At 50.9% G+C, this 26,673-nt stretch overlaps 7 protein-coding genes across 7 annotated transcripts; all 7 read right to left on the bottom strand.

The window, feature by feature from the left end:
* Positions 1 to 356: 356 nt before the first annotated feature.
* On the bottom strand, positions 357 to 4,181 carry FPOAC1_014033 (uncharacterized protein; the record flags this gene model as incomplete). The annotated part of the gene is made up of 4 exons (XM_044858357.1): positions 357 to 557; positions 755 to 1,363; positions 1,765 to 2,188; positions 2,413 to 4,181. 4 exons carry the CDS (start codon positions 4,179 to 4,181, stop codon positions 357 to 359), a joined length of 3,003 nt encoding a protein of 1,000 aa, XP_044700643.1.
* A 1,944-nt stretch (positions 4,182 to 6,125) lies between these two features.
* Positions 6,126 to 6,635, bottom strand: FPOAC1_014032 (uncharacterized protein; the record flags this gene model as incomplete). The annotated part of the gene is made up of 1 exon (XM_044858356.1): positions 6,126 to 6,635. The coding sequence occupies one exon, from the start codon at positions 6,633 to 6,635 to the stop codon at positions 6,126 to 6,128; it is 510 nt and encodes a 169-aa protein (XP_044700642.1).
* Positions 6,636 to 8,520: 1,885 nt separating this feature from the next.
* FPOAC1_014031 (uncharacterized protein) lies at positions 8,521 to 9,318 on the bottom strand (the record flags this gene model as incomplete). Its single annotated transcript, XM_044858355.1, has 1 exon — positions 8,521 to 9,318. One exon carries the CDS (start codon positions 9,316 to 9,318, stop codon positions 8,521 to 8,523), a length of 798 nt encoding a protein of 265 aa, XP_044700641.1.
* A 529-nt stretch (positions 9,319 to 9,847) lies between these two features.
* On the bottom strand, positions 9,848 to 11,409 carry FPOAC1_014030 (uncharacterized protein; the record flags this gene model as incomplete). Its single annotated transcript, XM_044858354.1, has 2 exons — positions 9,848 to 9,873; positions 10,185 to 11,409. The coding sequence occupies 2 exons, from the start codon at positions 11,407 to 11,409 to the stop codon at positions 9,848 to 9,850; spliced, it is 1,251 nt and encodes a 416-aa protein (XP_044700640.1).
* Positions 11,410 to 11,456: 47 nt separating this feature from the next.
* On the bottom strand, positions 11,457 to 13,151 carry FPOAC1_014029 (uncharacterized protein; the record flags this gene model as incomplete). Its single annotated transcript, XM_044858353.1, has 1 exon — positions 11,457 to 13,151. The coding sequence occupies one exon, from the start codon at positions 13,149 to 13,151 to the stop codon at positions 11,457 to 11,459; it is 1,695 nt and encodes a 564-aa protein (XP_044700639.1).
* A 1,112-nt stretch (positions 13,152 to 14,263) lies between these two features.
* FPOAC1_014028 (uncharacterized protein) lies at positions 14,264 to 15,301 on the bottom strand (the record flags this gene model as incomplete). The annotated part of the gene is made up of 1 exon (XM_044858352.1): positions 14,264 to 15,301. The coding sequence occupies one exon, from the start codon at positions 15,299 to 15,301 to the stop codon at positions 14,264 to 14,266; it is 1,038 nt and encodes a 345-aa protein (XP_044700638.1).
* Positions 15,302 to 25,166: 9,865 nt separating this feature from the next.
* On the bottom strand, positions 25,167 to 25,982 carry FPOAC1_014027 (uncharacterized protein; the record flags this gene model as incomplete). The annotated part of the gene is made up of 4 exons (XM_044858351.1): positions 25,167 to 25,219; positions 25,296 to 25,470; positions 25,534 to 25,835; positions 25,889 to 25,982. The coding sequence occupies 4 exons, from the start codon at positions 25,980 to 25,982 to the stop codon at positions 25,167 to 25,169; spliced, it is 624 nt and encodes a 207-aa protein (XP_044700637.1).
* Positions 25,983 to 26,673: the final 691 nt, after the last annotated feature.

Here is a 26,673-nt window from a genome sequence, read left to right as displayed (position 1 = left end):
ACCCTACACATCCTAATGCGTCTGCAATCATCTGCACTCGCTTGATTGTCCCCCCGTATACGATCACCTTGCCCTCGGTATGCTCTGCCGTCCATTCTTTCACCAACTTGCATATCCGTTCAATCATCACCTGATCATCTTCCTCGCTCTCCTCCTCCTGTTCCTGTTCCTGTTCTGTCTCTTGAACACTAAACTCTGCCTCGCTCTCTCTGCTGATCATAACAATACCATTTGAATTCGCCCTGCTCCTCTTGATAACACCATCTAAATTCGCCCTGATCCTCTTCCGGCCTGAATTCGCCTGCCTCCTTTGAATCCGGCCGGATCGGTATGCTGCTATGTCCTCTCTCGTGTCGTCAATCACCTCTACCCTGTACGCGATATTCTTCCGCCCTGTCGCTTCGCGAAACATCCTTACCCTCTCCGGCACGAACCGCATAACCCTGAACAACGCCATCTCGTCCTTCGGCTTCAACGTTGCCGTCAAACAAATCACGGGTACGCCGAAATCCTGCAATGTCTCCCCTATCCGCATCATCATCGGTCGGAACCCCTTGCTGCACTGCAAAACCGTGTGGCACTCATCCACCACGACCCGGTCCAACCTTTGCTGCCCGTGCATCCGCTCGACAAACGTTCTGAATCCCTTGCTGACGGCTGACTCGGGCGTCACAAACACCAACGATGCCGCTCTCTGTATCACCCCTCGACTTCTCCATACGTATGCCTCGATCCCCAACTTGGAACAACGCACCGCCATGTCGTCCTGCAACGCTACCAACGGCGTCACCACTACCGTCACCCCATCCGGTGTGCAATATGCTGGCAACATGAACGTCAAACTCTTGCCGCCACCCGTCGGTGCGATCTGCACGATGGGCCACTCGCCTCGCGCCACGGCCCGGATGACCGATTCCTGCTGCCCCTGAACGCTGCCGTCGCCCCCATCATCTGCTTCAACTGCCCTTGCATGTCCACTCTGTGCAACCGGCCGAACCTGTTGCGCCTCGTCATCTCCCGCTCTTCGTCGAACGGGTAACGGGGACGCTTCGTGCCCAACTGCTCTACACGGTCCTCGGCCCCAAACCCGAAAAAACCGATGCCACTGCATGCTTACCTTGCGGAACCCGTCCCGCCTGTTCATCGTGCTTAAATCTCCCTGCCCGAACAACCGGGCGTATATCAACCCGGCTATGTGTGAACCGTGCCCGGCCTGCAAATCGTGGATGCTGTCCACCAAACTATCCTCACCACCGTCATCGTCGTCATCGCCACCGCCGCCTGCGTCGATCTCGCCGAACGCCTTGTTTAAATACCGGTTGCTGATGGCGATGGCCATATGCCTCCACATGCTGATGTTGATCTGTTTACCGGAAAACATGTTGCTGTATCGTTGCATTGCCCTTCTTGCCCGGTCGTTCCCCATTTGGCCTCGCGGAACCACTGCATGAATACGGCCTCTTCTTCCCTCTCCTCTAACAACCCCAAACTCTCCTGGCCTACTGCTTTTCCTTTTCTATCTTCCCTCTTGCATGCTTTTTCTCCTCCTCCTCCTCCTCCTCCTCCTCTTCCCCTCTTCCCCTCTTCCCCTCTTCCTCCTTTTCCTTCGCCATCCATCTCCTTCCCTCCCTCCTTGCTGACAATCTCGTCGGCCCATAAAAATGCACTCCGGCGCCTCTTCTCCTGCTGCTGCTTCATGCCAACCTGGACTGTGTGCCAAAACGGCAAAACGATCCACATGTACCACACCAACAACTCACCTACCTCGCGTGGCAAATACCGGTGGATGACCTTGACCTTGCCTGACTGCCGGAATCCCTTGTGGTACATCGTGACGAAACAAACCATGCCGTCGTGGATGAATATGTTGCGCACTCCGCCGTTCATCGTGTTCCACATCCGTATCCCCAAAATCTCGGTGGACCGTGCCGGCTGGCCTCCCAACATGTGCATCGCGACGAACAACTGTGACCTGAATTCCTCTATCAAACGGCTGTACCGTCGGATTGCCTCTTCTCGGTACGGGCACGCCTCATTGTGCGGCTTGGCGATCCATGCCTCCATCTTGGCCTTGCTTGCTGCAACTTGCTTTTGCACCCACCTGTCGCCCTTGATGACCCAACTCTGGTTGGCTTCATCCTGTAAAAATGAATGCTCCAACGCGCTTTCGCCATGCCTATCCTCGATCCTGGACCACGGAATGGCGGGCAATATGTTCTGCGGCGGTGGCCATATTGTATTATCGCTGCTGTTACCGTTATTGCTGTTGTTGTTGCTGCTGTCATTGTTATTGGCGCTGTCATTGTCATCCTCATCCTCATGATCGTTCCTGTTGCTGCCGTCATTCCTCCTCTTCTCTCTCCCTTCACCTCCCTTTTCCTAATGGCGCCGCCGGTTGCCAATTGCACTAACGTCTGCCGTGCATCCCCGATGAATGCATGCAACATGTCGGATATCTCGCTCATCTTGATCTTGACCCTGTTGCATGAAATCGGATCGCCATGCCACTCGATCATCTCGGAACCGGGCATCGAATACCGAATGTGCATGCCGTATGTTCGCGTGTTGATGATCCAATTCATCGGCGACGGCTCGATATCCTCTCCCTCGGGGATGCGGATCATGAACCGCCGCACCTTGCGTCGCACGATCCTGAATAATCCCTCGGCCTCCTCCTCGGCCTGACGGATGGTTGCGTATTGGGCCAACTGGTCAATCTGTGCTTGACGCTCCAACATGGACTGGTACAACACTAAATACCTCGCCACTTTGATGACGGCTGGATAAATTGACGTGTAATTCTCCACGGGCTTCCATCCGCCGCCCTCGTCTAACCCCATAACGGCCAACGCGCTGATGACGATGCTCTCGTAATGGTTGCCGCTCTTCAATGGATGGTCGAAAAACTGCACCATGGCGTCCAAGCAACTCCGCTGCAAACGATCGGCTGTGTACCGACCTGCCCTGTCGGCTCCCGTGACGACCTGCCTGATGCCGTTGTCGAATGCTTTCCACAACTCTTCTTGCTGTATTGTCATCTTATACGGCGGACGTGGGTCGGATGGGCCATAACGGCGGCTGACCGCATCATCATCATACGCGGACCTATTGCTGTTACTGTCGGTATCGGTATCGCTGTCGCTGTCGCTGCTGCTGCTGCTGCTTCCGCCGTTACTGAATCTCTCATTGTCGTAACCATCTTCTGCATCCCATTCGTCGTATCGCTTCCAAATGCACAACAACTGCTTCCACCATGACTTGTATCGCACCCATGCATCGGGTTCCATCAATCCCTGGAACGGCTTTGTCGTCGTCATATGCGCTTCTTTACGTGCAATCTCAAACAACTCGGCCGTGCCTGGGTAACACTGGCGGGCCGTCGCCTGATACGCGGCATCCATGACGCTTTCCAACACTTCCCACATCCTCTGCAACACCGGCTCGTCATCGCTGATCGGCTCCAACAATGTCCTCAACCGGTCGATGCGGATACCCTCCAAATGGCGGGGCCAACCGCATCGACCCAACCACTGATGGGCCTCATTCTTGTCGTCTATATCCTGGACGCGACGGCCGCTGGCTTCATCCTCAAACGCCTTCCTGCCTTCCTCCTGGACCATGTTGAAAAACGCGACGTTGGCCTCGTGATCGGCATCACCCTCACCGTCGGTGGCCTCCTCCTGTGTCGCTCTTTCATCGTTGCGGCCAACCTCAAACCAACGCTTGCCGTGCCCCCAATTGCATACCTGCTGGCATTGTACGTGGTCTCTCCACGGCACGGCCAACATTGCATCTTGTTCGTCGGGCACGGCTTGCTGCTGTCCGCCTCTCTTGCGACGGCTGACCCAACCGTGCTCGGTCCGGCCATGCTTCTGCATCTGCTGTTTATCCCGTACTACGTATTGGCAATGGCTGCATCCTAATCCATCGTCTCGTGGGGCTTGGATGTACGGGTTGATCTGGATGGTTGGCGGCGGCAATATCCAATTCTTCAAATCGTCCTGATTCTTGGCTATACCTGGAATGGCTGCCACCTTTTGCGCAATGCGCTTCGTTTCCTGTCGGGTCTTTGTGCTGTGCTTAACTTTTATATGATGTACAATCTCGCTGGCCACAAACCCAATGCGGCATTGTGTACAAAATGCAAACGGGTATTCGGGCAAATAAATAAACGGCTCCATGACGGTTATAAATGTATGCTGAATAACCGGATATGAATCGCACGGTATTTTATCTGGGTGTAAATTTGGCTGGATTGATATCCTGTTATTGATGCTGTATGTATCTTGTTGACAAATTGCTTTTGTGGTTGCTACGGTTGCAAACCTTAATTGTTATATACGATCATCCGGCTTACTGTATTCTTCTCTCATATATCTTTTGGTTCAACATCTTTTGGTGCAATATCCTTTGCTTGAACATCCTTTGGTCAAATATCTTTTGGTCGAATATCGTTTACTGTAATATCTTTATCTATTTAAACTTGAAATCTTTCTTCTTTTCCCTTCTTCTTATCTTCTCCTTTTCCATCTCTCTACTTGACAATAAACAACTAAACCCATTGTCTATCCTCTACACTTCACATTGGGTACTTTACTTTTCTGTCGTAAACTGTACTCTGCTGACCCTTATCTATGGCATGCCTGCTGTTACTGCTATTATGGCTGCCACCTATGGCCATAATGCTGTATCTCTTTACCTCTCTCTGCATCTGTCCTTTATGTCTATATCGCTGGATGTCAAATACGGTCTCCCTCTTGGCCCTACTTCTTTCTTTATTACCTTTCACTTTACATTGAACGGATAGGTACAATACCTATTCTCTTCTATATGCTATATCTTGTGGCTAATCTATTACTTATATTTTAAATATGGGCTTGCCACTATCTTACTCTTGATAACACTATATAAATCGGGCTGGATTGTAAATGTAAATATGGCCGGATCAATATGCTGTTATCGTATTGAACTGACTTTAACCCTAACTTGACGTACCAAATTCATACTTAACCCTGACTGATTAAATCTGCATATAATCCTGCTTTTGTTGACTGGCAATGGGGCCATCTTGGATCTTCTGAATGTATATCGCCGCACGGGCCACATATTCTGACCAATTATATTGCGATGATCAACTACATCGAACAAATAACTGCAAAACTTATAATCGACTACATTCCTGCAATTCTTCTTCAAATTGAAAAAACGAACTTGCAAACTCCTATGAATGGCGATATCTATCTACTGGCACTACCCTCCTCGATTTTAACTGCTGGGAACCCAATCATGTTGCCCCCCGGCCTTCAAATGTGGGGCGCCGATTTTGTATGTAAAAAGAAGCCATGTAGCGGGGCAACACCGCTGCAATTTGACGTTAGCTCCGCGTTCGTGCTACCGCACCCCTGCCGGGAGCTAAAACACGGGTTCACCTGCCTACCCTATATCTCTACTCTTTACTCTATAATTATTTTAATACCTTGTACCCCACTCTTTATTTTAACCTCTTTTCACTACCCTACATCCCCACTGTTTTACTACTCTTTACTCTTATATATTATTTTTCCTTTACTTTATATATATTTTATATTATTTCTCCTTTATTACTTACTATTCTTCTACTTCTGTTACCCCTCTAATTGTCTTGTCTACTTATTCTTATATATTAAATACTCTATACTTGTATTAACTTCTTCTCTTACAACTTAACATATATACAACCCGACACATCCGATTCGTCTGCATCCCTCCCCACTCAACCAAACCCCTAACCACTTATATATACTATCCGTCGTGAACCCATCACCAATATCAACCCCGTCCGCTTTCATCATGCCTAATATCTCATCCGCCCACTCCTCACCCATTTGAATCCTCAACCCGACATATATCCGAACCAATAACCCTATATACTGACATTCTCTCCCATATATCTTCTTAAACCGTCGTCCATCATCATCTGCTACCTCCCATACCCGACATATCCTCTGCGGCAAACCACAACCAAAACAACCTGAAAAATCCTCAAACCTTTTCCCTTTAAACATCTGCTTTTCAACTTCCTCAACACCTTCCACAAATAATTCCCATGCTTCCGACCCTTTCATCGGACATGCATCTAATGCATGCTAAACCTCGTCCTCGCTCCCTCCCACTTTGCATACAATGCAACGCCCGCTCCAATCGTCTAACTCCGCCTCGAAATCTGCCGCGTCCTCTGCTTCCTTCATTACCCGTGCTACCTGCTCCATCTCTGCCCACTGAATTGACCTTTTGCTCCTCTCATAATCTGCCTCAACTGCTGCTGCTGCCCTCGCCAACTCCTCTTCCTCTTCACTCTGTATGCTGACCCATGATGTACCTCTCCTTGATACTTGTGCTTCCATCCGCAATGCACGCTCCCTACACACATCGCAACGCTCTTCTTCACCTACTTCACACCCTACCCGTCCCATAAACCCATCCATCTCGCGGTCTAAAACCTCACGCCGGCACTCCTTGCCTTCTACAAACTCCACAACGTCTTCCTCCCACTCATACGCCTGCTTGCTGACCGCACCCTCCTCACTGACACCATTGTCCCCGCCTCGATCTCTCTCCTCTCTCCTCTTTGTCCAAATCTCCTGCTGTTCTTTCATCCATGAACTCTGCACTACGACAACGGACTCGCTCCTCTTTCCATCCCGCCCCCTCGACCGCTTTCCTGGACAAAATCTCGTAATCTGCGCGGCATTCCCGCATGAACTACTAACCTGACGTCCGGCACATCAACCCCTAATCCCAATGCGTTTGTCGCGACGATCCAACCGGACTTTCCCCCCAACACTTGTTCTCCACTCCTCCATCCATCTTGCTTTATCCTCCGCACTTCCCGCCTTGTTCCAATACCCAACACAATCTAATGATGCTGCGATCTTCTTCACCCTCTCGATTGTGCCTCCATATATAACCACTTTTCCCTCATTGTGATTTACTTCTGTCCACGTCTTTACAACTTCACAAACACGCTCTATAACCTCATCCTCCTCTTCACCTTTGTTGTTCTTTGCTGCTGATCCATTCTGCTTCCATCGTCTTGCCCCTTCCTGCGCCGATCGCTGACCACCACTGCGGCGGCCTACTCCTTCCCCTCCCTATCCTCAATGATCTCCACCCGGTACTCAATATTCCGCCGTGTCGTTCGTTCTCGGAATAAACGCACGCGTTCGGCTTCAAACCCTAACTGTGCATATAACAACCGCTCTTCTGTCCTCTTCAATGTCGCCGTTAAACAAATGACCTGTAACCCGAACTCCTGTAATGCTGACCCCAACTGCCCAATCCGCGGCCGGAATGTTTTCGTCCACTCCAATGCCGTGTGACACTCATCCACCATGACCCGGTCTAACTTTTCCTGCCCATGCATTCTCTCCACGAATGATCGGAACCCTTTCGTCACGGCCGATTCCGGCGTCACGAACACCAATGATGCACCCGTTGCACTCCCCGGCTCTTCCACACATATCCGTCAATCCCCATCTTTCTGCACCGCTCCTCCATGTCGTTCTCTAATGCCACTAACGGCGTCACCACAATTGTCATGCCGTCCGGCGTGCAAAACGCCGGCAACATGAATGTCAAACTCTTGCCACCTCCGGTCGGCGTTATCTGCACAATCGGCCCATCCCCGCGCACCACGGTTCGGATTACGGCCTCCTGCAACCCTCGAAACTCGGCTGACTCGCCCATCATCTGCTTTAACTGCCCTCTCATATCGGCCCTATGCAATCGCTCGAACCGCCGCCTCCGTATCTCTTCTCGCTCTATTTCAAACTCTATCTGACCTCGCTTCAATCCCATCCCGCCACTGCGCTCTACGCGGTCTTCGGCCCTAAACCCAAAAACGCATGCTATCTCATGCTGACTTTTGAAACTCATCCCTCCCCCCTGACCATCACATACATCCCTCCCCTAACCATTACATATATCCCTCCCCTGACCATCACATACATCCCTCCCCTAACCATTACATATATCCCTCCCCTGACCATCACATACATCCCTCCCCTAACCATCACCCCTCTAAACATTTACCCCTAACTATTCTCCCTGCCTATCTCTCCTTTATCCTCATCACTACTTAATATAACCCGCTTGCCTGTATCCTCCCTCCTGCTTGTCCTCCTTACATAACCAACTTCCCAAACTATGTAAATAACATGCTGTATATTATGTAATCCTAATCTAATCTCCCTTTCTTTCCCTATACTCTATTCCTATTTGCTTTTTTCTGCACTGCCTGTATAATTCTATGAAATCCCTGACATAACCTATTTGTCTCTAAATGCCCCCATTGAACTTTCTCCCCTAACCATTTCATTAATCCCTTCTCATATACTACCTTATCCTCTGACTCTTGCCACTCATAATCTCGTGCTGCATCTAACTCCCCGACCACTGCATCTGCTATGTCGGGATGCATCCGACCGACGGCTGCCCATACACATACCAATACGCCTGCATATTGACATACCCCATCCTTCTTTAACTTGAATCTTCCTTGATCGTTGTCCAACGGCTCCCAATGTGTGCAAATCGCTTGCGGCATGCCACACCAAAACAACCGGAATGATCCGCCATGACCCCTTTTGTAAACATGCTTTTCTGCCACTTCTCTTCCGCTCGCGCCATGTCATCCCACCATCTCTTGTCCCATAACGGGCACTCATCTCTCCTGTGTAATTGATCTTCCTCTATAACGCCTGTTGCCATGAAACAACCTATGCACCGGCCGACCATATGTCCCAACTCTTGCTCGAATGTCTCCACCTCCTGATGGATGCGTATCTCGTCTTGCCTCGCCTTGAATTGCTCGTATCGTATGCTCCGCCCGGCCTGCTCAAATCGTGCCTGGATCTCTCCTTCTGTTACCTGTCCTCCATATTGATCTGCCATTTCCATGCCTTTCCCACTACCTGTGTCCTCGTTCTCAACCCACGATATATCCGCTTCAAACATCAACTGATCTCTCTGTCGCCGGCATATATCGCATATCTCTTCCACCTTGTCGTCGCAACCCGCGCGATCCAATCGACCATCCATCATCTGATCCAATACCACACGGCGACACCACTTTCCGCTGATAAGCCTCTCTACCGCCGCCTCTTTCGGCGGCCAACTGCTGCTTATCGTCGCCCGTGCTCGCTCGACCTTCTTTTTGTCGGCCTTATCCTCTCGTTCTCTTCCCTTTGGCCGGCATACCACGACAATTGCTTCACTCGGCTCACCGTCTCTTCCCGCCCGTCCGCTCTCTTGCACGTAATCCCGTAATCGACTCGGCATGCCGGCGTGTATGACCAACCGAACGTCTGGCACGTCTATGCCTAACCCCAACGCATTTGTCGCCACAATTAAATGCCCACCTTCGATCCACATTCGTAATCGTTGCTCCTTACCGACTGCTGTATCTACTTTTGAATGATATACATCGCACTCCAACCTTTCCCCAACCGCTCAACCCGTTCGATCGCGCTTGCATATACGATAACTCGGCCGTTACTGTGTTGATATAACCAATCTCGTACCGTCTTGACAACCTGCCTGTCTTCTGCATCCTCTTCCGGCCCGACTTCCTGATTTTTATACCCCCCTCCCCCCCTGCTGTTGACGTCGTTTCGGCTGTGGCGGTGTCGCCTGCGCTTCGACTACCCTATACCGAATATTCGGCCGCGATGTTGGCGATCGGAATATCTTCACACGGCTTGCCGGCAACTTGACGACCTCGCAAAACCTCTCTACCTCGCCGGGCGGTAATGTGGCCGTTAAAAAAACCTTTGCACACCCCATTCGTTCAAAACCTGACCCAACTCCATCATCTGCGGTCGAAATCGGGCGGTGCTGTCCAACATTGTGTGGCACTCATCCACTACAACTCGTGTGGCACTCATCCACTACAACTCGGTCTAATGCACACCGTGCTTGTAATCGGTTTACGAAATCGCCAAACTCCTTCGTCACCGCTGACTCGGGCGTCACGAATATAATTGGGGCAATCTGGTGTCCCTCGCGGCTCTTCCAACTATATGTCCCGATTTTGCTCTTATCACAACGACCGTGTAAATCATCCCGTAATGAAATCAACGGCACGATCACGATTGTCGTCCCGCCGTTGTCGTTGGCACAATATGCTGGTAATAAAAACGACATACTCTTGCCCTCACCTGTGCCTGCGATCTGGATAATCGGACTCTCGCCCCGTATGATCGCCCGGATCACCGTCTCCTGCTGACCACGGAACGCCGCCGACGGCCCCATCATCTGCCGTAACTGACCGGCAATATCGACCTGCTGCAATCGTCTGAACCGCTGCATCCGATTATACTCACGCTCCGTGTCATACGGGGCTCGTTTTCGCCGGGTTGCGGCCGACGCCCCACTCTCCTCGCTGTCCTGGAACTCGAACAAACGGTGCCACTGCCTGCTGACGGCTCGGAACTTGTCCCGCATCGATGCCGTGCTGAACAATCCCTGCTGCAACTCGCGTGCGTATACCATGCCCGCCACGTGCGTTGCGTGCCCGGCTTGCAAATCCACCGGGTTGTCATCCAAATCGTCATCTTCATCCTCCCCATCCAATGTCGACTCTTTAAATGCACCGTTCAAATACCGACGGGCTATGGCGATCGCAATCTGCCTCCATGAACTGATACCTAACGTCACGCCTAATAATCGCCTGCTGTGCCGTTGGATGATTCGACGGACCCGGTCTGATGTCCACTTCCGCTCCTGCACCCAGCTCTGGAACCCAATATCATCGGCGTTCGCGGGGTTATCGGGGTCATGCGGGTTCTCTGTACTACCTCCGCTGTTATCATCGTCTTCTTCATGCATGCCGCCGCCATTCTGACTGTGCCTCTCCAATGCCGCTCGTCTTGCCTCCCTCTCCTCTACGATACTGCCTTCTGCCTTGCGTACCACTTCATCCGGCCACATGAACGGGCTGCGGATACCGGCATCTTTGACGATACCCTGAACCTGCTGCCAAAATGGCAAAACCAACCATAAATACCACACCAATAACTCTCCCACGGCATGCGGTAAATACCGGTGAATCACCTTGGCCTGACCCGTCAACCGGAATCCCTTGTGATATAACGTGACCACGCACATCATGCCGTTGTGCGCCAATATGTTCCTGACCCCTCCATTCATGGTGTTCTGGTGCCGGATGCCCGACATCTCGGGTATCCGTGCTGGCTGGCTCATCATGTACATCAACATGAACATTCGTTCCATGAACCCGTTGAATGTCTGGCCATATGACTGTACCGCCCGGGCCTGGAATGGCTTTCCGTCCCTTCTGCCGTTGTCGATCCACACCTTGCGTCGTGCCTGGCCCTGCCCGTCCGGTTGTGTATCGGTGATCTGGTTCATCACCCAATTCTTACCTCTCTTTACCCACTCGCGGTTCCGTTCATCGGTCAAAATGAATACCCCATCCGGTCCTCACTGTGATCGTCCTCCACCTCCTTCCACGGGATTCGCGGTAACTGGTCCACGTCTTCCACCATCGTCAACGTCGCTAAATGCTCCCTCGCCTCCCTCGTCAATGCATGCAACATCTCGGTCAACGCGGCCATCCGGAACCGTGTCTTTCTATACGTGATATGGTCGCCATCCCAATCCACGGTTCCGCCTGCTGGCGTGTTGAACCGAATATACATGCCGTACGTGCGTGCCTCGTATATCCAATCCATCGGCGTCGGCTCGGCGTATGTCTCCTTCGATGTCACCGTCATGAACCTCTGCACCTTCTCACGCACGATCCGGAACATGCTGGTCGCCTCCTCCTCGGCCTCTTCCTCACCTAAACCCTTCTCCTGCTGTAATCGGGCCACCTCTTCCTTCCTCTCCCGATACGACTGATACACGACCATGGCCCGCGCTACTTTGATCACGGCTGAATACATGGGCGTGTAATCCATCACATCCATCCATCCACCGTCTTTGCGGATGCCCAGCACGGCCAACCCACTGATAATACCACTGCGGTATTCACCTGCCGTTAACCTGTGATCCAACAATGCCATAACGACCTGCAGCGTCAACTCGTCCACGCGCTCCTCATCTAATGGATTGGCTTCGGGGTCTTCAACATACTCCTCTATTAACTCCGTCAACTCGTCCATCGTATCCCCCTGTCGTTTCGTTAATCGGAACCCGGGCCTCTCGTTGTCCTCCATGGTCTCGGCACGGTATACATAACATATCAACTTGACCCAAACTGCTGTGTACCGTGCCCACGTGTCTTCTTCGACTCGGTTGTCGAATGGCCGCCGCGGCTTCTTGTCTACCTCCTTCCGTTGTACTTCGAATAATGCCTGGCTGCCGACCGTGCTGGGCGTGGCTGTAATCCGTGCCTGCAACATGACCCGCATGATACTGTCCTGGATCAACTGTAAAACATGCTCTTCTTCGCCGACCGGGTCTGTCAACTGTCTCATGGCTTCCGGATCTAAACCCTGCAAATGGTCGGCCCATCCTACACGCTCTAACCACGCGTTCGCATCTGTCTTTGCGTCGGCGGCTTTGATGCACTCTCTATCCTCTCGCTCGAACTGCTCTTGCTTCTGCTCCATGGCACGCACCGCCCGCTCCATCATGGCGGCCTCATCGGCCGTCTGGGTGGCCGGCGCCCCAAACCCGACCTCGAACCAACTACTGGCCGGCCCGTTGCTGAAAAACCGCTGGCTTTGGACGCCGGTGCGCCATGGGACCAGCTGGGCCTGTATCCTCCGCGTTTGCTGACTTCCGCCTCTCCCGCGCGGGTTACTCCAACCGTGTTCCTTACGGTAATGCTCCTGCATGCCTCGCGGGGTGTCAACCACGGTCCAACACCCTTCCTCGCCACAACCTAAGTTATCGGGGACCGGCGGGTGGATATATGGGATCGGGTCGGTCGTCGGCGGTGGCGTTGGCCACGTTAACAACCCTCTTCTGTCATCAATCATGCCGGGCAAATCCCTGACTTGCTGGGTAATCTCTCTTCTGACTGCTGCTTTGATGCTCTTATGGTGCTTCTTTAAATGCGATTCAACCTCCTTGGTGACATATGCATAACGGCATACTGTACAAATCACAAATGGGTACTCGGTTAATTTAATAAATGGTAACATTGTGGCTGGATGTCTTTGGTTTTATCTGATATGGATGGCTGGTTGTTTTTCTAACTATTTACTTATCCTCCTTGGACCCCTGTTAAACTTACCTCTGCTGTTGCTATGATACAAAACCTTAATTGTTGTCTGCCTCTTTACCCTTGCCTTGACCTCATGGATGACTAATGGCTACTGCTGAACCTTGGCTGTGTCTGATGACTAATGTGGCCTGCTGGATCCCGGTCTGTTAACTTCAATTGATCAATTGACTCAAACTTCAAACCAGTCGCAATGCCGCAAAAATGATTTTCGAAGGCTGGCAAGCCATATATAAGCTTCCCTCAAAGTAATAAATCGATGCATCTACTTGAAATGCATTTTACTGATAAAACTTATGGGTGACCTGAATCCGTTGGGGTGCAATGGATTCAGGTCGTCATTTCATTAGCGTCTTTTTTAATATGGGAAAGCCATTGGATTCAGAGCTGTATCCGCCATGCAGCTGGGATAGTAACCCTTTTAACCCTAACCTGATTTATATTAAACCCTACCCTAAACCCAATCCTTATATGTCTCCCAAATAATAGCTTCCCATAATGCATGTGCATTTGTCCCCTTCATCCCGTGAAACCGCCTTTCTACCCCTAGCCAGCAATAAAATCCCTTCTTATCCTCCATATCAACCCCAAACTCAGCCTTAACTATGTTTCTGACTCGCCAGCTCCTCAAGCCCATCAACACCACCGGCAGTAGCTTATCCTTATACGCACACTTGCCCTCTTCATTCCCGCGTTTCCTCACACCAGTCTAGTGGCAGCTTGCATATAAAGCAGCATGATAGCTCTTTGAACCTGCTTGCCCTGCGTGCCGTATCGTACCCTTCCTCTGACACCGTCTCACACCACTGCCCGGCCTTCTTATGCCGCGGCTCATCTGGGACCTCCCTAGCTCCAGTCCCTTCTGATGACGTCGGACGTGACACACCGGACACTCCTCTGCGACATCATCTAACCATCGGAAAAGCGTTCTAACCCGTGTACCCTCTTCCTTACTGAATGCCTTCCAAATCCTCCCACCCTTCCTTATCTTGTCGCTCTCTCCTTCACTCTCTTCTTTACTCTCTTCTCCATTTATACTCCCCCCTCACTGCCTCCCTCACTCTCTTCCTCACTCTCTCCATCACTTTCCCCTTCAATCACCTCCTCCTCGGCCCTACCTGCACCCTTACTACTGTCATCATCCCGTCGAAGCAGCTCACACCGATCACAAAGCGTAGCCCCATCTACATCCTCACACGTTTCGCCGGCTGCCCCGTCCATAAACGCCGATATCACGGCCCTTCGACATCCCGGCGTCAACACGAATGCCTCCATCTGTGCTTGATTGACATCATCCACAAAGCTCCGATGCTGATCCTCTCGTTGCGGCCGTCCATCGTGTATAATGACGGACCGCACCACCTCGCCTGCCCGACGCCCTCCTCGGCCAATCTGCTGCACAAAGTCGACGAGCCCGTACGGCTTCTCCATGTGAACCACGGCCACGATCCCCTCGATGTCGATGCCTGTCCCTAACCCGGTTGTTGCAGCGATCCATCGGCTTGCGTTACGGCCCTCTGCCCATGTCGTCCGCGCCTCGTGACGGTCCTGTTCGCTTATGCCGCTGTGATGAAACCCGCACCCGATCTCGTCAGCGATCGCCTCGCATTGACTCTTCGATCGGCAGTATATGACCCCCTTCTGACAGCCCGTCATCTCTTGATCCAGCTGCTCGATCACCTCAACCGTGCGATTCTCAACAGCTCCACGCCCGGGCTCGACCTGCTGAACCTCGTACCGGCAGTTCAGCTTGACCGTCCGATCCCGCACTATGATTGCCGACTTTGCCAGCATCTCGCCGCGGAACCAGTCCTCTAGCACAACGGGCAGCGTTGCTGTGAGCAGCACCAATGGGCAGCCAAACCGGCGTAACCCTACGAGCTCGCCAAGCTTAGCACGGTAGCCGATATCCATGATCACAGTGTGACATTCGTCTACGAATATCCGCTGCAGCAGCCCTGTGCATGACAGCCCATCAACGTACCCGCAAAACTCGGCACTTGACACAACATCGGCGCTGACGACGATTAACCGTGCTGCCCTCGGCATGCCCTCTCGTCCCGAACTCATCGATGATCTGTATCGGATGCAGTCCACCCCATATCTGTTGCTCTTGTAACCAAGTCGTCCATTAGTGCAACAAACGGCACGACCACAATGCTTGTCCCTGTATTCTCCATTACGGCCGGCAGCATGAATAGTATGCTCTTGCCGGCCCCTGTCGGTAGTACACTGATTGCCGTCTGATCTGCTTTGAGTGCCATGATCGATCGCATGCTCTCGGCTTGCTTATCGGATCGCCAAGTCGCCTTCGGTCCAAGTAGCTTTCGCAGCCCATCCGTCATCTCGTCCTCTAGTTTCTTCTTTTCTTCTCACTTATCTTCCTCTTCTGAGCCAGTGCCTCCTCTTGCTCTTGAGTAGTCTTCTTGCTTCGCTTGCTGCTCCTTATAGTCATTTGGGCCAGACTGTTAGTTGATTGCTGCTGCTGCTGCTGCTGCTGCTGCTTGCTATCAGTCTTCTGACTCTGACTGCCCTGCTTGCGTTTCGGTGCCTTCTTCCCTTTCCTTCTTCTGCACTCTCTAAGAACTGATGCCACAGCTTGCTGATCTCCTTGAACGTCACAATCATCTCCGGCTGCAGCTTACCCGGGAATCCGATATGTACGGCATAGTGCTGCCTTGCAATCCGTGTTCCGTGTGTCGGCTGCAGATCCCATACGATATTCCAGCTTCCTCCACAGAGATGGAAACATTACATTTGCACGTTCTCGGCGAAGAGCGCGATGAGCCGCTTCCTGTACGGCCACCGACGCAACAACGTCAGCTTGATATGCCAGACATTCAGAGGACGCCGATCAATGAGTTCAACCAGTCACAGGCACTCCTGTCCCTAGCCTTTCCAACACTATTTCCTCGCGGTCAAGCCGATTTCGTTGAGCCAAGGTTACGGCCTATCAAGTATGCGGACTACATACAGCATGCCCTTCGATGGCACGATGGCAGATTTGCCCGTCATCCCACTTTCCGGTTTGTGGTTTTCAACACGCTGATGCGAGCACAGGCACGGGCGAAAAGCAGCTATTTCGTCAAGCAATACCAACAAAGGCAGGGCCTAACAACGCGAGATGATCTACTCGAAGCTTTCCAGAACCCCGAATCTGCAGAAGCTCAGCAGTTGCTCAATTCCATCAACCGCCAGGCAGCACAACTTCGCGGGACACGCCCCTATTGGTACCGAAAGCGTCGAGAACTTGAGTCTTACGCCTACAACCTCGACTGTCCTGGTGCTTTTATTACATTCAGTCCAGCAGACCTACACTGGAGAAGCCTATATCAACATTTGCCCCAGTTTCAAGACTGGCAGGAGCTGCCCGAGCAACAGCGAATGGGCATGTCTAGCAAACTTCTCAGGGACAACCCACATATTGCAGCCTGGCACTTCTACAGGCGGTTTGGCTTATTCAGAGATATCGTTCTCAAGCAGAAATTCAACGTCACTGATTATTGGAACAGGTACGAATGGCAGGGTCGTGGGAGTAGCCACTGCCATGGCCTATTCTGGATGGACGGTGCGCCCGGTGTCGACCTGGAAAACGAGGATGCACGTAAGGAGTTCGCCCGTATCTGGAGATTCCACGTCACAGCTTTCAATCCTGAGCCAGCTCGAGTGCTACAGCAGGGAGAAGGTAACCCGTTGGCTGTAAATCCCTTACAGCATCCCCTGACGTTTCAATGGCTCTCACAGGTTCTGAACCGCTGCCAACGCCACCATTGCAGTGAGGCATACTGCCTACGAAAGAAGAAGGGTTCAGAAGAGATTTCTTGCCGCTTCTTCTTCCCGCGAGACACAAGAGATACGGCTGAGGTTGTTCGACGACAAGGACAATCCTACTTCTCCTTCGAGGCGGCCAGGAATGACAGCCTTATGAACCACTATAACCGGTGCCTGAGTCTTGGCTGGTTAGCCAACATTGATATCTCCCCTGTACCAGCCTCCAAGCTGTGATTAATTATGCAGCCAAGTATTGCAGTAAGATGGAGAAGCGGACTGACAGTTATGCCGGCCTGGGGCGGCAAATCTTGCCCTATGTCTCCCACCAGAATCCACTTCTATCTTTTGCCTCGCGTCTGATGAACAAGTTGCTTGGTGAGAGAGACTTTTCGGGACAGGAGATCTGCCATATCTTGCTCAACTGCGAGCTGCAGGAGGGTACCCGTGTTATAAGAGCCGTCGATTGCCGTCCCTACGAGCAACAGGGACGGTCGCTTCGCCTCCAAGGTGACCATAACGACGGTGAGGTCGTTGGAATATATGAGAAGTATCTTTCTCGCCTTCGCCTTCATGAAGAACTCACTTATTTCGACTTTCTAGCCAACTGGAATACAAGCAAGAGGGATGGGAGAAAGTGGACACGCTGGAGTCGTCAAGCCAAGCCTCGCGTGCTATACCTACTACTTCCCGCGGTACAAGTTCAATCCCCGACATCACCAATACGATGATTTTTGTCGTGTGAAGCTAATGCTGGCTCATTCACATCGCGATCCCAGCGAACTACGCAAGATCGACGGCATTAAGTATGACTCGTATGCGTCTGCCGCTGAAGTCTGTTATGCGAAGCACCAGCACCCTGATGACTATTATGGCACACCTGACGCTGAAGAACGTCGACCAGATCCGGACGAGTTCGAGGAAGAATTTCACGAGCCTGAACTTCTAGAGGAGGACTGGCTTGAACTTGCCCGCCAGCTTCCCGACTGCCCACCAAGCCAAGAGGCAATAGATCTTCTGGGTCGACGGATATTGATATCCAATACGACTGGGCGCCCCATGTCGGCCGCTACGCTGACCCAGGAATCGTTCAAGGCGATTATTGGCGCCACTTCATTGAGCAGCATTGTCTCTATATGGATGTTGAAGACCTGCCTTTAGACGTCCGTGATACGCTCAACCCGGAGCAGCGTGTAGTATACGATACCTTTATTGGGCACTTCCAAAGCGGCAGTGAGGAGCAGATTCTACTCCATGTTGACGGTGGTGGTGGGACAGGCAAGTCCTACATGATCAAAGTCCTGTCTTCGCATCTTCAGAGGCTTGCAGGTAACCGGCCCAGTCCAATCTGGAGAGTTGCACCCACCGGAGTTGCAAGCAACCAGATCATGGGGACAACATTACACTCTCTCCTCCGGCTACCCGTGGATAGGGCTTTTACAGGGCTATCCCCGGCAGATGCTAATGCTGTCCAGAATAAGCTACGCGACGTCAGGTATCTTGTGATTGATGAGAAAAGCATGCTGGGTCTGCGTCAGCTTTCGTGGATCGACAAACGCCTTCGCCAAGTCTTTCCTGGCAGAGCAACCGAATTCTTTGGCGGCATGAGCATCATCCTCGTTGGTGACTTCTTCCAGCTCCCGCCGGTTGCGAACAAGCCTCTCTACTTTGATGGGCCACTCAAGGATCTGCATGAGGTCTCTGGCCAGACAGCATATAGGGCATTCAACCACACCGTCTTCTTGAAGAAGGTCCAGCGGCAGCAGGGCGATGACCAGGCCGGCTTTCGTCTCGCGCTTTCAGAGGTACGTGGTCTCAAGTTATCCATCGAATCATGGAAACTCCTGAGCCAGCGTGTGCGGGTCAAGCTAAGCCAGCGCGAGGTAGATACGTTTGACGCTGCTCTTCGTATCTATAGTAAGAAGGCTCGTGTTGACGAGTACAACTACGAGCACCTCATCCGCTTGAAGCACCCAGCAATCAAAGCCATGGCGAAGAACATTGGTAATGGTGCTGACAAGGCAACATCGGAACAAGCTGGTAACCTGGCTGGCCAGTTTCCGGTATGTATTGGTATCTGGCAGCAGGCCTAGTCAATGGCGCCCGAGGAACAGTATATGACATCGGTTGGGCCTCTGGTGCTGATGCACATCGTGACCCGCCATGTGCCATCATGATGGTGATGGATAAGTATGTCATATTTAACCACAGACGACGGGCGCGGTAGTACCCATACTCCCAGTAAAGCGAGACTTCTTTCTGGGGACATCCGCGTGTACACGAAAGCAGTTCCCCTTATGGTATCATATGCCATTACGGTTCATAAGTCACAGAGCATCACAGTGGACAAGATGGTGACGGATCTGTCTGAACGGGACTTCCAGACAGGGCTCAGCTATGTTGCAGTCTCCAGGGTCAAGATGTTAGACAGGTTAATGATCGATGCCCCATTTGAACGGGCATCTCTCCACTATGAGAAGCTACCTGATGGCAAGTATAGTTCTATAATGTTATTCACGCTTGAGGCTCTATAAGTCCTAACAGATTAGCAGGTGTTTTGATGAAAGTCCGGGACCAGGACCGGCGCAAGCAACAGCAACTTGACCGGCCACTATTCCAACCTGTTTTTTCTTGATGACGTCGCTATAGTACACAGAGAGTTCGAAAAAATGTCACGCATAGAGATACATCCTTCGGACTGTATTACACCCTCCCCACCGCTGGTGAGGGTGTCAGCATATTTTACAGGTAGCGACCATATAATATCAGTATAAATAAAGGCCCAATAAACATTACTCTATTTAGCCCAATAAAGCCATGGTACCTCGCATTAGCTAGATATTATAATAACTAAATCGTGTTATCCTTTGTCAGTACGTCTGTCCTACATTTTGAGTGGCTGATACCAAAGACCAATGGTATTGCGTTTAACTGAACGGTCGACCCATCCAACCAATAGAATATCGAATGAATGAACGTACAGACCCCACTCTGCCCAACCCTGCCGATAAACTGACCAGGACCCTAGGGTTGGGAGTAAAGTCGCATCTTGTCTAAAAATAACAAGTCTGGAGACAGTGTTGCGAATAATATAAACAATACGTATATTGGCAATATGGAAGCCTCGCAATATTATTGTATTGCCAAGTGGTGCATATTGTATTAGGCCATATGACATTGGCCTATAGGTATTATTGTATTGCCAAGAACCCAATATATTGCCAGTATGACAATACATCCCATATATTGCACGTGATCTGGGTTATTCTACTGCGGCAGCTAAAGTACATCACCTTGAAGCTCTCGTATCCCAAACCATGACTTCAGGCACTCCAGAGCTTCAACTACATCACTACCAAGCCGATTTCGACGATCTGTAATGGTTATCTTGGCCCCGGAGAAGAGCCGCTCCGGCTCCGCAGACATTGCGGGAATTGACAGTATGTCCACCGCCATTTTACTCAAGTTTGGGTAGTTTTTCTGCTGTGTCTCCTCTAGCCACCATGCAAGGGCGCTTGTGAACCCGTAAACCCGTTCAGAGTTGCAATATCGTATTCATCCGTGACGAGCGACGGCTGCAGGTGCTTGTTCCTCAGTTCAAGAACTCGTTCGTATGCGAAGGGTGGAGCACGATAGCGGCAACGTGGGCAGGCGATTCATCAGTGAGCCGGTAGTAGCTTGTCCAACTTGGCCCAGCCAGAGTTATACATGGGCGCCATTATCGGATCGTCAATATATGCCTCCTTCCCTGCTTCGAATTGTGCCAAAACGAAATCCATAGCCAAGAGGACGTTATCGAGTGTTGCAAACGATGACTCGAGAGCCTTGGTCGTCATCTTCAGCTTCTCTAAGAAAGACTTGATTTTCTCCAAGATGATCCAGTCCTCTGAAGAGAGCTCGTCTCCAGCGCAATCTAATTCCATCCATTTGTTGAAATAGCCGCCGTCAATCGCATCTCTGAGGGTTCAGGGCCACTCGCAGCATGTTATTTTTCCGCCACTTCAATATGTTTTAGTGTCACATTATGCACACCAGGATCGTCGAGTTCGAGCTTCTCATTATCGGTGACGAAGAGGAAGGCTTTGGCGGCGAGGTTGATGATATGGCCTTGGCAGCGGAGTCGGTGCACTTTGGGATCGTATTGGATATCATATCGGCGTAGGAGGCCTGTGGGATGTTAGGGCCGCCAGTCAGGAGAAATAGTGAGTTGTACTGACCAAGCGAAAGGGATCTCATCATGGTGTCGTTATTGCCAGCGTTGTCCATCACGAAATATCCAAGCTTGGAAGCAAAGCCCCATTCGTCAACCACCTTCAAAACGGCCACAGCGAGATGAGAACCGTCGTGCTCACTGTCGATGTCTTTCAACGCCAAAACATGGTGTTCCAGCTGACCGTCTTCCGTCACATAGTGTGCGACTACGCCTAAAATGGCCAAAGAATTGGGAGAAGTCCAAAGGTCGCAGCTGATGTGAATTCTTGACTTTGCCGGCTGTATGCGCTGCTTGACCCTCTCTTTCTGGCATCCATATTGGCGCATAATCCATGTCTTGACGGTATCATGCGTATCCGGAAGCCAAGTCTCGATATCGTTATTGATGTAGGCCAAGAGTGCTCGGAACTCTGGGCATTCCACGAGCCGAAATGGGAGAGAGCAGGCCGTGATAAACCTCACGTATAATGCCTCGAGCTGGTCAGGTTCGATCGAGTCTCCGGATTGATCGTTGAGTCGACGGCGTTTTCGGGGATTTTCTTCTGCCGCAACACGAGCTTGTTCGATAATAGTTCGTATAGTTGTAACTTTCGCTGTTCGCGGGGCTCCTTTTGGCAGGCCGTGACCGTCAGGAGGAGGGTCCATGAGATGTTTTGCAGGAGCTGCAGTACCCCTGAAGAGGCATAGGTTTTGTCGCAATGTTTACAGCGCCACTCTTCCTTTCCGGTCCTCTGATTGTAGTATCTCGTCTCTACCTCCTCGTCTGGCATATGAGAGAAGACCCATGATGTTCTGGGCTTGGTAGAGGAGGTTGTGGAGACGGTGCGAGGTTGAGATGACAGGCACTTGGACTTTTGGCTTACGTCCAGATCATCCGATTGCTGGCTGGAAAACTCCAGAAGGTCGCCAGAAATTGACGACCCTCTTCGTTGTGACCATTGCGCAAAGAGAGGCGTTGTTGAGGCATGGCAGTTAGATTTGTAAAGTTGAGTTCGACGAGTGATTTTGAAAAAAAAAAAAATGAGGAGCAGAGGCGAAGATGGCCCAACCCAACATGGTCTGCACTCCCTCACGCGTTTCTTTCATGCGTGATCGTGTGTTAGGTCTAATTGTCAACAAAGTGCGTGGAAGTGAACGATGGCCAATAAAATGCCAGCTATCCCTGCTTCTTATATAGGGTAAGGCCGAGTTCTGCAGCTTTCACGGGGCTAATTCACCCAAGAATTAACAGCCCAATATAGATAATATATTGCCAATATGGACATCCTCATATTATATTGTCACAATATCGTAGACTTCATATCATATTATCACAATACCAGAAAAGGCATATTATATGGTATGTATTGCAATATACTACTTTACTGCCATATTATTCGCAACACTGCCAACAGACACCGATATTCGGGACCCCATCGCATATTGGCAGGATGACCGAGTTCAATATCCCCGCCTCTCTCGAATGGCTCTTGATTTCCTCACGATCCAGCCGATGTCAGCCGAGTGCGAGAGGCTCTTTTCTGCCGCAGGTCGATTGGTGACTCCCTGCGCAGCCGCCTTGAAGTCGACATAATCGGGATGTGTCTAGTGCTGCGTTCGTGGATACAAGCCAAGATAATCGACGACCTGGATCCTCTGTTCGTTCCCGCAAATCAAGGTCGAGAGCAGCGCCAGAAGCGAGGCGGGCGCAAGAGAGTCAATGGCGTCATTTCTCGGCCGAGCGAGAGAGCTGGCAGAAGAGGAGAAAGGGTGGGAATAGTTGGTGGGGCATGTTGCGAATATCTCGGGCCACGGGACAAAGAGCACGAACGAGGTCGAGTGCGACTTGGGTAAAATGACTGTTTACGAGGAGAGAAAGAGATTCCTAATGAGAACTCTGACTTAAGCTATTTGCACAATATTCATAAAGTGAGAATATTCATAAAGTATGAAAGTCACATGATCGCTCTCTCACACTAACTCAACGTCAATCAACTCAACGAGAGGTCGGCGATTACTAAGCCAATTCACTCAATATAGGTCGTCCGTTGAGTTGGTTGAGTTGTTTGGGTCTCTGGTTAGCATGCCAGAGACATAGCAGCGGCCTTGGCGATGGGAAGCAAGTATCGACAGCATTCATACATGCTAGGCAGCGATCAGTCAAGATGACTGAGGGATGCCTAATCCTGTGGTTTTCGCACAACGATCGGAATCGATCTAACGCCCAAAAATTCCCCACTCAGGAAAGCGAACGCGACACAGAACGAACGTTGACAAGAGTCGACACCGATCAAGTCCAAAAGTGGCATGCCGTATTTGTTGGTTTTATATGTACAGTCTAAGATTAAGACATCCGGATATGCCTGTAGGTATGCCACTGACTCGGGATGCGCAAATAGAACAGCTTTGACTCGACCGTCTGGACCGGTTTGAAATTGACTCCAAAATCCTTCTCTAAACAGCTGATCAGCAAGTGCGTTAATGCTGCTTTGTCCTTGGCACACTTCTCGTCTAGCATCTGCAATACGATTGTAGATGTCATGTTGTGTTGCTATCGTGTCGGTGTTCTGCCGCATGTACGTTCTAATTTCTTTAGGGGCTATCCCAGCGTTGGCAAGGCCAGTCAGTTGAGACAGGTGCTCCTTGGACATTGTTCGAAGTACTGGGTGGGCAGTGGTATCTTGGCTTGGTTCATGGTTATGTAGTGAGAATCGGCTGTCAGAACGGTGCCGCAGAGTCCAGGTACTTCTATCTTTATTCTCTTTCGCCAGTATAGAGAACTCGCAGCCTGTTATTCGAGTTGTTGTCTTGCGTTGACGTTCTCTCGAAACGATCGGATGGTTACGGCGACGATCACACATGTACGTGATTGTCCTCCTGCCGGTTTTCTCCTTAGTTGACCTTCCAGTTATGAACGCGTAGCCCCTGGTCGCCGCCCAGGCGTTAATTGCCTCGAATAACGCCTCCCGTGACTCATACTCGCCTTCGGGAGGAGACAATCGTCAGGAAACGGTGTTGGACTTTGAGATTGGTTGATGGTCATAGCCAAGCAGTCGTCGTAAGCCCATAGTCTCGACACGATTAGCAACGAGTGCAATAAAACGCGACATTCGAAACGGCGCGAAAGAGACCGATAGCGGAGTGAGCTATACCAGATATGGCAATTGGGACGGGACCCGTCCAATTTTAGAAGGACGGGTACCCGTCCGCCTATTGACCGCCGCTTATACTGGACCTGAATCTTGCTCTTGCCTTCTTTGTATTGATTTCCTATGTTTTCCTTAAGCTTAAAATTGCTATACTATTGGGAATCTAGTAGTTAACTACCTGATTAGATGTTGATAGAAGAGTGTATTAAAATCTGATCTTATTTATAATTTTGCTGCATTTCTTTGTCCTTGATCTGCTTCTGTGCTGCCTGCCTGTCTGCATAGCCAATTTCATCCTGACGATGACCCGGATGGGACTGCTTATATATATATATATACCGATATATACCGGGAGTTGTCTATAGTTTCGAAAGAGAGGTCAGCACGTCTAGCGGGCTCTTAAGCATCTGAAGACCCTTCATGAATGATTCCCAAGACTTATCGGAGGTGATAGGGGCTGTTATGTAATCGTCTACCTCAGATGGAGTAACAGACTCTGATCTGATCTGGGCGAGGACAGCGCTATATGAGCTGCAAGACCGAGATGGCGCCCGTGCCTGGACCAAGGGCTCAAGTGCGGGTAGGGGATCTAAGTCTTCACACAGACAGATCCTCTCATACAGCGTGAGCACCCCGAAGAGATGCCCGACTTCTCAGCCGCCTCGTAAGCCATACGATTCCCAATGGCCTCTGCTAGTAATCTGCACCGAGGCAGAATGTAGCGATCGAAGGCAGGACCGCGATGATTGTCGTAGCCTCCGACTCTTTCAAGTCGCGATTTCATGTCTCTAATTAGATCTTCTTCGCGTTGTGCTAAGCGAGATGATCTATTCATTGCCTGTGGAAGGACCAAACTCCCCGCCAATACTTCTGGCAAGGCCTACATAGCAAGCTGTTAGTTATCACATTATAGAGTTTCAAATTGATCAACAATGTTAAGATGCGAATGAACGTACGGATGCATAGAACCAACGTATCGCCTTCGGAGACGGTGTTCCCTTGGAATGTAAGGTCCAGCTCGCTTATCTGGTTGAACGCAAAGAAGCCTTGCCATCCACACCTCTCGGCGAGTGGCCTTAAGACTTGAGAGGCCTTGACCACCGTCGCCTTGAAAATGGTAGCCAGTGCATGCTGTGTAGGGTCAGTCAGATCTGGGCACATGTCTATAGTCCAGCGAGCGAACGCATTCAAGACTTTTTCATGCACCCATCCCTCAACAATTGGAACTTGCTGAGTGCTGAAGTCCATGATCCGTTTCCGCCCCTTACCGCCGTCGACCGATGCTATAGTCCTCCTCTCGCTGTAGACAGCTGCGATGCGTGTCCCGACTTTGATAGCCGAGATACCCAGAATAGAAAAGGACACTGTTCCCACAGGCACGCGCCGGATATGACGCAGGAACTCGATGCGGCCATTCTCTGGCTTAGAGCTAGAGCCGAGCAGTGCGGTCGAAGGTAGGAAACGTGATTGAAAGAGGTCAAAGAATGATCCAATGGCTTTGTGCCCGGCCTTGTAGGAAGCATAAGGGATGTGACGCCAGGTCGCATACCCATTGCGTCGCTCAACAACACTAGAAATGGCTTCACACCGCGGTCCTCCTCATCTACCATAAGGCGAGCAAATACTACAGCCACACGGGGCATCTCGCAGTAAGGCGTATTTGGGGGCATTGCCTTTGCAGCCCCGGCATGGGAGTATGCAGATCGTACGAGCCATCTGGAAGTAGTGTTGCTGTTGTTTCAAGGTTCCGAGCATCCAGGCCATGGGCGACCTCAGTTAGCATAAACCCCCCACAGACCTCAAATCTCAAGAGTCTGTCCAATAGGGGCTGTAGATCGGGGCGATGTGGAATGAACGAGCATAACGTTCCGATGCAAAGATTGATGTGTATCATCGCGATGATGTACGCAGTCATATCGCGAGCAGCAATCACTTCGTTGCCAGTTTTAGCAACTATACAAACGTTTACGAAAAGTGATCGAACTCACAATCGAAATGGAAATCCCAATATTTCGGGGTCAGGTTCATGATATCATCTTGTGACAGGCCTTGAACGTCAGCTTTTGGATCTCTCCCAATACGTGTGGTTGGCATACCACTTTGGACACAAATTGACTGTGCCCTTTTGTAGTGTATGGCGATATCATGGTTAGAGGCAGGCGGCACGATGTCGTTCCGGCTATTCCAGATGTCTTGATTCAGAATATCTTCAGACTGAGACATGACGAAAGCCTGATCTCCTGTGTGATCGAGTGGTATTCGGTTCTAGTACAGATAACGAAGGGCTTCCCGACAACAAAGAAAGCTGTCAGATATGAAGGTGTATCGTGTGTA

Source organism: Fusarium poae (genome assembly GCF_019609905.1).
Source record: "Fusarium poae strain DAOMC 252244 chromosome Unknown contig_6, whole genome shotgun sequence".
NCBI classification, from domain to species: domain Eukaryota; kingdom Fungi; phylum Ascomycota; class Sordariomycetes; order Hypocreales; family Nectriaceae; genus Fusarium; species Fusarium poae.
The sequence above is the reverse complement of the archived record's forward strand: the minus strand, read 5'-3'. Positions and strand labels throughout refer to the sequence as shown.